This window comes from Anguilla rostrata, chromosome 1 (assembly GCF_018555375.3).
Source record: "Anguilla rostrata isolate EN2019 chromosome 1, ASM1855537v3, whole genome shotgun sequence".
In the NCBI taxonomy this organism is placed as follows: domain Eukaryota; kingdom Metazoa; phylum Chordata; class Actinopteri; order Anguilliformes; family Anguillidae; genus Anguilla; species Anguilla rostrata.
The window spans coordinates 25,669,705-25,679,365 of NC_057933.1; the positions used below are offsets into that span (position 1 = coordinate 25,669,705).

The 9,661-nt window shown below is 43.3% G+C and overlaps 1 protein-coding gene across 2 annotated transcripts in view; it reads right to left on the minus strand.

Moving 5' to 3' along the window:
• tfb1m (transcription factor B1, mitochondrial) overlaps positions 1 to 9,460 on the minus strand; it is a 31,802-nt gene extending 22,342 nt beyond the window's left edge. Inside the window, exons 1-7 of one of the 2 annotated variants that reach the window (XM_064331825.1) lie at positions 9,360 to 9,397; positions 8,117 to 8,198; positions 6,332 to 6,475; positions 4,688 to 4,839; positions 2,922 to 3,030; positions 2,428 to 2,579; positions 1,745 to 1,864 (exon numbers count right to left, since the gene is read on the minus strand). In XM_064331825.1, coding sequence (XP_064187895.1) covers positions 1,745 to 1,864; positions 2,428 to 2,579; positions 2,922 to 3,030; positions 4,688 to 4,839; positions 6,332 to 6,464 — 666 coding nt within the window. In that variant the 5' untranslated portion in view covers positions 6,465 to 6,475; positions 8,117 to 8,198; positions 9,360 to 9,397. Of the gene's footprint in view, positions 1 to 1,744; positions 1,865 to 2,427; positions 2,580 to 2,921; positions 3,031 to 4,687; positions 4,840 to 6,331; positions 6,476 to 8,116; positions 8,199 to 9,359 lie in introns of both variants that reach the window. The other variant, XM_064331817.1, reaches the window with a different exon arrangement.
• Positions 9,461 to 9,661: the final 201 nt, after the last annotated feature.

Below are 9,661 nucleotides of genomic sequence, written 5' to 3' on the forward strand. Positions count from 1 at the left end.
GCGTTCGTTCGCATGCGCGCCCACGCACGCCCGTTTGTTTGTTTGTTTGTTTGTTTGCTTGCTCTGCGCTAACGCGAGCGTCCCCGCGCGCGCTCACGCATTAAACAGCGCTCGTGGGCTCCCGCGACAAATCACGGCGGCCCGCTAACGAGACGCGCGGTAAAACCGCCCGCCGGGATTAGGCGCGCTCGCGTCGCCACGGAGACGGGGCCTCCGAGACCTCCGGCGAGCGAAGGCTCGCCGGCGCGAAGCGTCGCCGGGGAGAACTTGAAACAAAAAAAAAATCCAATCTTCGGAAGCCCGTGGGAAAAAAAAATAAAAAAAATTACAAATTAAAATTAACAACCTGACGCTCGGGGGAATTAAGGCGGCTCATTAAGGAGGAGAACCGGGCTCGGCGGAACTCTCCGCGCGTGGGGCCGGCCCCGCCTCCGAGCGCTCGGGCCTGTTTTTCCTCGTCGATAAAATAATCGGCGGCGGCGACGACTGCAGAGATGCATTATCCCTGCCGCGCAATTATAAAAGCATATTTGCGCAAGCAGCACTGGCGTACTGAGTGAATTTTATTTTTTGCGCTTAGGGGGGGCGGCGGTGTAGTGTAATGGGTAAGGAGCTGGTCTTGTAACCTTAAGGTCACAGGTTCGATTCCCGGGTAGGACACTGCCATTGTACCCTTGAGCTAGGTACTTAACCCGCATTGCTACAGTATACATCCAGCTGTATAAATGGATGCAATGTAAATGCTATGTAAAAGTTGTGTAAGTCGCTCTGGATAAGAGCGTCTGCTAAATGCCTGTAATGTAATGTAATGCTTAGTTGTATGAAACTGTGTTGGGTGTATGTGCCAGACCACGCTGTTCCGGAATGATCTCAGTTGAAGGGTATCACTGGCCATATGAGAAAAGTCTACTGTACTGAAAGGGAGTGAAGCTGATGGCTAAAGTCCCTTGTGCACTGCTCACAGATTGCTTTAGCTTTCCTTCCTCTTAATCTCGAACTGTTGTTCTGCGATACATAACCCGGCTCTACTGCCATGGCATCAAGGAGCTGTCTCAACCAGCAGCCCCTTCTGCCAGCAGTGACATTTAAAAAGCCTGTCATTTTGCAAAGAAGGCCCAAAACATGCAGAATGTGCGTGTGTGTGTGCAGATATACACATTTGCATTCATACACACAAGCGCACTGTTTGTATGTGTGTATATATAGTCCCCTTTTTCTTGTTTGGATTCTCATTTGCATAGGACATGCACTTGGCCCGCTCATTAAGATCAAGATTACGATAATTAAGATATATTTAGAGTTTCCGTGTGCGTGTGCACACGGAAACATTAAATATTTCTTAATTATGTACGTGTTTATGTATATAGAGCAAGCATACATGTGTGGTACACTGAGATTATTACTTACATCATAATTACAGTTGTGGTTGCAGTTCCAGTTAGGCTAATTTCAGTATTCCATTGAAAGGAGTACTTAACAACACAACGTCTACATTACTGTGACATCTGGGTTTAAACTGATCACCGTTTCTTAGTTTACTGGCACAAAATCTGTTGCTCTTAAGAAAACACCAAGCACCGACAGACAACAAACTGTAGTAGGTGAATTGAAATAAGTGCTTGCTCCCTGTAGTACTGTGCGGAGCAGCGTTGCGTACTTTAGGGAGTCTCTGGCACCAGGAACTCGAGAGGCGCGACCGTTCGTTCCAAACCGGGGAAGATAAAGAGGAGACGCGCGGTCCTACCTGAGGTTTGGGGACGAAGGCTCGGCCGGGGATGGTGAAGCAGCTCTTGACCGTGCAAAGGTACTGCGCCATCACTGACAACCGGCTCCTCTGCCTGCTGCCCGTGCTGGCAGTCAGCCTCTAACCAGAGAGAGAGAGCGCGAGTTACCAAACAGACACACACATGCAAAGTGACAAACTGAGCTCACTACACATCATGCCTCGTCTGTCTTCACCAGCTATAAACAGCTCACATCAAGGTTAGCCTTCAGGGATATGGCTCTTATGAGCATGGACTTAAGTTATCCTCATGTACTATTTTGCTTTTGGAAATAAACAATCTAACCGAATATGTGCTATTTTTTCCTCTTTTTTTTTAACTTTGGGCGTGGCAGTGTCCACAAGCTCCACTTTACCTTTGTAAACAGCAAACCTCCGAGACTATGAATATTAAAACAGCGGTGAGACGTTATTGTTGTCATGCTATGACAGCCCCGTTAACTTGCCGCGTTAAAGAGCATCTGCCAAACTAATAAACAATAAAAAAATCACATAACAATAAAACTACGGTAGCAGACGCGGCACTCGTTACGAAGATTCATCAGAAGTCCCTGTAAATCGCACATTAGTGAGGAACTACACGTCAGTCACGATGACGTCACTGAGGGGAGGGACCACCGGCCGCGTACTGAGAGAACACAAACCTCCGCGACCTCCTTCTGGAAGGTGAGGGTGAGCCGGGTGCGTCCGAAATGGAAGGGGCCGTCTCGGTTGGACATGTTCTCCAGCCACTTGATGATGAGGGGGGTGGAGACGCTGAAGGGCAGGTTCCCGATGACGTGCAGGTTGGGCGGCTCTGAGGGGGCGGAGCGGGCGATGACACCATTGATATCGGATTCAAAAAATGGTTCGTTTGGGCTCTGAACCTCGCGGTAAATCTATCGCTACAAACATGGCCGTATGTTTCAAGTTTTTTTTTTAAACGAAGCCTCACTGTTACATCACTGCTGATAGCCACAAACCACCAGAGACACCAACTGTGTAACCCAATCTCCTGTCCTGGACAACACCTGCAGTATGACAGAGCCCTGGTAACGTAGCTGGCTTATTTCTTAAACAGTACATGCAACTCGAGTTCTAGTCTAGTGTCTGCGGAGAGGCCGTCTGCTGCGAAGCCGAACGCGTCATCCCAGCTCACCGTCCTCCCACTTCCGGGCGACGTTTGAGGGAAAGCCCCTGTCCATCCGGTAGGTGAGAATGTCTCCGTGGACGATCCTCACTTTTCCTGGAGCCGCCTCTGACAAGAGCTGTGGAGAGGAGCGCGTAGTGAATTCACAGCCGTTTGGCTAATCCACCCACCCAGGGAATTAAGGTTAGCGGCTCTCAAACAGTGCACATATGCGCATGCATAAACCAGTACCGCAAGATATAAAGTGCATATGGCTTACGCGACATAGAGGTCAAAATAAATGGCAACAGTTTACTTCAAGTGGGTCATAATACTATAATAACAGCATAATGCATCGTTGTCATCGTCAACTATTGTCATAAGCATCCATATATCTTACAACCAGCTTATGGCATCTGAACTTCATCTGTCTGCAGGTGTTAGTTCACTAATAATGTAAAGTTTATTACATGCGTAATAACATTACGTCAGTTCTTATTAACGGGTCAATAAGATTATGTCCAGGGATATTTCCACTATTTGGAGCTGATAAAGACATTATGAACCACCACTTACACGCAATACACATCGCCGTGTTTTGTGTGTTCACTTCAACGTGTTCTTAAAGTCTGTTTAAACCAAAGACGAGGGGCAGACAATTCAAACCTAATTTTCTTGAACGAGACCTCAAACAGACAATTACCCGCCATTGTGCAAACTGCGATGGATAATTATAATCAAAGGCCCTACAGAGAATTTCCCCCGTTCCCTCGTACACAATTTCTACAAACAAACCGAAATGACAAATACAGCCATCATACACTATTGTTACAGATACAGGACTGGCAAACTAGAGCTTGTTCATTTGCTTCGAGTGGCTATACTGCCTGTTGTGTAAATTACCAGCTCTTGAAATTCATCAAACATGAACATCACATTATTAAATACAGTAGGAGGCCGTATAATATTCAAACAACAGGTACATTAAAAATTCACTGATGCAGCATCCAATGTGTTTTCATGTTTTTCATCTTCAACTGAAAAGAGTTCACTGAGGATAACAGATAATACCTTCCAAAATAAAGGACCCCTTACAGCAAAAGATCTTTCATTTTCCACCTTCACAAGCTCTAACATTCTCATGTAAGATTAAGTGCATCTGTGTATACACCACACAGGGAACTTGCAGCAAAGCACACAAACAAAAATGAGAAATACAGCCTCGCGGTTGTATGCCTCCACCAACCAAGGCAAAAATGTGTTTTGTGAGGTCACAGTGACCTTGACCTTTGACCACCAAAATCGAATCAGTTCATCCTAGAGTCCAAGTGAACATGTATACCAAATGTGAAGAAATTCCCTCAAGGCAAAAACGTGTTTTGTATTCCCTCAAGACAAAAACGTGTGTTGTGAGGTCACAGTGACCTTCACCTTTGACCACCAAAATCTAATCAGTTCATCCTTGAGTCCAAGTGGACGTTTGTGCCAAATTTGAAGAAATTCCCTCACGGCGTTCCTGAGATACCACATTCACGAGAATGGGATGGACGGACGGACAACCTGAAAACATAATGCCTCCGCCCACGGTTGTGCCGTCGCAGAGGTATAAAAACAGCAACAACAAAGTTGTTTTGTTGCTTTCTGGACTTACCAAACTGCTTGTGGCGAGAAAACCGCATTTGCACTGATTTGTGAGCGATAGTTAAGGATGAACGTTAACTGAATCCCAGCCTTCCGAGTTCTTTCACATCTCCGATGGACATTCAAGTCTGTGTGTGCTCGAGAGCGCCCCCTACCTGCAAGCTCGGGATGAAGCGGGTGTCCTTCTCCACCACCAGCAGGTCGGCGGCGCCGGCATTGAGGATGGACCGGGTCAGACCGCCAGGGCCCGGGCCTACCTCACACACGTGTGCGTCCTTTAGGTTGCCCGCCTGCCGCACGATTTTATCTACACGCAAACACGAACGGATTACACCACAGATTACTAATGATATTAGAGCAAGGAAAGCATGGCAGCAGTTGAATTAATGCCACAGTGCTTACATATTGCTGTCATAAGCATGACATAACAACGTAGTTGTAACTTGTCAGGGCAGCATATGAGAGCTTACTGACAAATGCCATAACACTGCAATACCGCAGGCTGTTATTGTGATAGTGTTTTAAAATTGGATATTACTTGCAATGCACTGTGTTGTCTGGTTATGACAAATGTATGACATGCTTACAGCATGAAGTCAGCTTTATGAAATGTAGTTCTAGCAAAGAGTTATGTTACATCAAGGCTAGATTACATTCTGGTTACCAGGATCATTTTGATTGAAAATGCCAAAATTACTGTGTACCCACTCAAAGTGTAAAATAACTATTCAACAAAATCTCAGTTTTGATTTTCTACATTTTTCTCCAAATCATCAGAGTGAATAAAATACTTTATGCTAATTACTTAAGCAAACGTTACTTTTGTTTGCTGATGCACTAATCAAATACTTGTCTCACAAGGAAACGTATAATCACATGTGATTCATGTGTTATTTTCGTTTTTCCCAGTCAATGAACCAACCTCATGACTAACCAAGCACTGAAATCACAAATCTTTGTTTTCTTGATTGCCTCTGACCCAGATGAATATAATTAACCACAGTTTTCATTATATTGTATTATATTATAAAAAATAAAAACATGCCATAATAAATGCAACTGAAATCATGATCACAAAGTGTATAACAAAATACCTGACATTTGTTTTTTGCTGGATTAAAAGCTTTCGAAAAAGGACTGGTAGGTACACTGGAGAAGAGCATTGCATTGAGCCAGAAACCCAGCAAACTACAGTATAAGGGAGGAAGTCATTTGAAAATGTCCCTGTAGCAGACATGCGGTCAATTAAAAATGGTTCCATCTTTTTCTGATTCAGTTATAATATAAAGATGGGAGGCCGAGAAAGAAATTTGCCTTATAACATTCCTGTATTAAATAATTCCCCAAGGACAACCCTGACAAAAAATACTTTAACCTACTTAACTCATAGGTGATTCTGAGCAATAATCGGCATACATACACATGAAAACGTTCAGTGTTAAATAAACTCTTACAGAGTACATATGGGTCCCTAATGGACTCATATGCACTCCGTTAGAGTTGAATTGACTGGACATTTTACTGTGTAAAGAATTTTGTGGACATGGCAAAGACAAAATCGCTTTCCTTAACAGCTGAAGCTACACAGATGTCACGAGCGTTCTCAGACACCGTGGGTCTGTGCTACAGACAGCACCATATAAATAATCTGGGTTTGACACCTTTCATATTCAAGCGACGCCATCTCAGATCGCCTGGCAACACAGTCGAACCGCCGTCTTTTCGCGTTAGCACGAATGCGGTAACGAGGCCACGGGGCACCTGTGCTCTAACGGAAAATATTGAAGCAGCCGGCTCACCCGTGAGCCGCAGGTCCAGTAGAAAGTTCTGAGACAGCTGCTTTTCCGCCCGTAGGTTATACAGTCGGATGATCTCTCCGATGGTCGGGAGAGGGGGAAGGCGGAAGCTCGCCACTTTTCTTGAAGCCGCCATCCCTCACGGCCCTTCGGGGGAAAACGGAAAAATAAAAATAAAACAATAGCTGTTTCCACTGGATTATGTGGCGACTACATAGCTCAAGTACAGTAATCTTGCTTCATCTTGCTTCACTTTACAAAGCGCCATCGCTCATGTGTCTTATCCCGTCATCCGTGCTACATGCTTCCAGTTGCAACTACACTCGGGGTCTGATTTACTAAGACCTTTAGCGTGAGCAAAACCTTTAAGCATATGCGAAATTAATAACACCGCCAAAAATTGGTGCAAAACAAATACCATAACCAATCACTGTGTTGAAAGGTTGTGCGCGTGCTAAAGGTCTTAGTAAATCAGGCCCTTGGACGCTACAATCGAACAGAGCAAAGATATAAAAATACCCCTAATAGCACCCAAGACTAGCAGCAACTAGGGCTGTTTTTTAAAATTATTTTTTCTATTAAATGTGAGCATTTGCATTGCCAATGAGGTGCTGTTTTAAGTGCAATGTTTAAACTAGGCATTGATTAGCATTCATAACTGTATTGTTAGTTTATTATGCATTGTGTGGGAAGTGTTATTTTGTAGTGCAGCTCGTATACCCGTTATACACATCTCCACATTCAGATTTTCAGTCTACATGTGATTTTGCAGATTGTTATGCACGCACTGCTCAGTAAAGGGCACCGTGGAATGCTCCATCAGAGAATGAACCTAGCAGCCTTTCATTTACAAGGGAGCATTCCTAACAAAGCAAAGTGCAATACCACACTGCGAGTACTGAGGCATGCTATGGACCATTCCCCATGTAGGCCAATATGCTGCAGTGCACAGACAGGTGTATGTCTGCAGCATTCATTAATACTATTTGTATATTTAGATTTTGGCCTAGAATATTTCAGGACAGTAAGATAGAAAACGAGATGTTTGTTCAGCAAGTCACACATTTGTGTGTATAGTTCCATATATACTGTAGTTCCATGCTATGGCGTACCTGTCAATCAATCAATCAATCAAAAATTGCCCTGGTGGGCAAATTTTACAATCGGGCTGTCACGCAACACTTGATGGCAGACATTTTCTAAACAGGGAATTACAAACATGGGAAAATCTATTTCAGCCAAGTAGGTTAAAACTGGGGAACAAAAGCCTCCTCAAACTTCACCACATAAAACCTTGCATACCCTCTTGGTGTTGTCATCCATCTGGCTTTCACATTTGACAGATCTGTACTCAAAGATAAATCCATGGTGAGGAATCTGGATTACCATAAGTCATATATTTGAGGACTGTTGCCTGGAAGCAGCCTAGTCTCATGTGACAATGTGTGATGCTGTCTACTATTCTGCCCATATTTGTAATGAACGACAGCTGCAGAACCCATCACTGTACCCTATATAACAGGGTTGGCTGGTCCTCTCCGTCAAGAAGATGTGACCGACACTGGTACGTCTTTATTCATAAAGCCATGCTCAATATGCTACCTCCTTATTTGTCTTTACTTCTGGTCTGGAATGCCACCACATACTGTACCCATTTTCCCAGGTAAACTCCAATCTCGATCTGCATTCTCCTTCACTGCCCCATACAGGAATATGTAACAAAATACACTAAAGATAGTGTCCTTCATGCTAAGAAAATTCCAGTGCTTGATTTTAAGCTTAATGCACCTGTTTGTGCTTGTCTTAAGTGATGTTTGTTCCGCAGTAGCTCAGCGACATTGCAGATGAGGGTCTCTCCCTCCATGCATCCCTGAGATTTAAATAAAGGTTGAATGAATGAATGAATCAGTCACCAGGGACCAATTTAGGACCTAAAGAAACAGAAGCACGTATGGCCATATGACAGCTAGTTTATTCATCAGTGCAGAATACAATCATGACTACAACTATGTTACAGGGCCCTGCCATAAAGTCTAACTTTATGGGGGCAATCCAACATCAAATGTCATTTCAGGGTTTGTGATGACCAGGCACCAAGGGATTGTCAAATAATTTAAGCAAAATAAATTCTTAACTAGGAATGAACTGATTTTCTCGAATATTGGGTATAACACCAAATATTTACGAGACAGATCTAGTATTGTAGGACCAAACATAATGCAATCACCTACAAAACATGAAGTGTTCCACTCATCCTTTATTGAACCACTTTTTTTTGTGGGAGGCAACACGAATGTATGGAACGGAAAACACTGTAGAATACACTGTTACCGATTGCCACCCAGTGGTAATATGGCTATTGTGCACAACAGGAGCGCCGTTTCTCAATATAATTTCTCCACAGCTCGATTGTGTTGACTGGATAGCCAGCCATGGCTAAGGTGACGTTTGAAACGGATTTCAGATTCAGGTTTCTCGCAGCGATAGTTTTATATTTGTATAACATGAAGTAGTATTAATAATATTGCTAGATAGTAGAGCAGTCTTGCCTAGTCTAGTTATTTGTAACTTCGGTAACTAGCTAGCTAGCACATCAAGCTCATAATACCAGTTTGTTACATTGAGAATTAAAGACCACATTTTGTAAGATAGTTAGCACTACCTACCAATGTAATTTCATAACGTTACAATACGGAGCCATATATGTAAACATTACTATGTAGACAGTTATGCTAGCTCACGTTAATCAGTAATGTTTGACATGCGACTAATCAGATGTGGTATTTTAGCGAATATAACTAGTCTAATGTGTTAGTTTAGGTAAATTGTGGTGTGCTACTGTAGGCTACTGAGCTTGAAACGTGCTTAAATTTCGCCATGTAATTCACGGAAATTGTTTCATTTCTCAACTCCTGCCTGCTTCAGCTCAAACCCGACTTTTGCTTTTTACAATTGCATTTCAAAATGCAAATTTCAACAAAGGCATGTTAAAATAGCGAACTAATAGTCAATATAAAAACACGTTTCTCACCAGGATGATGACGTTGCTGCTAGGGAAGATGGCGTCATTAATTGACAGCAGTGTTATCCAGAGAGCTTGCAAGCATCACAAATCACGACCAATCATTTTAGTTAAGGCGGGATTACCCTTTATTCATGAATGTGTCGCTTTCATGTAGGTGGCGCTGCGGTTGCGCAAAACTGGTCCTACTGAAGGTCAGGGATGTACAATTAAGCATGGTAGGTCAGTGAATATATGCAACTTGAAGCCATAAAATGAACCGTTCACAATGAATCAGAGTTAATTTCCCACACATATAAATCAAAAGAACA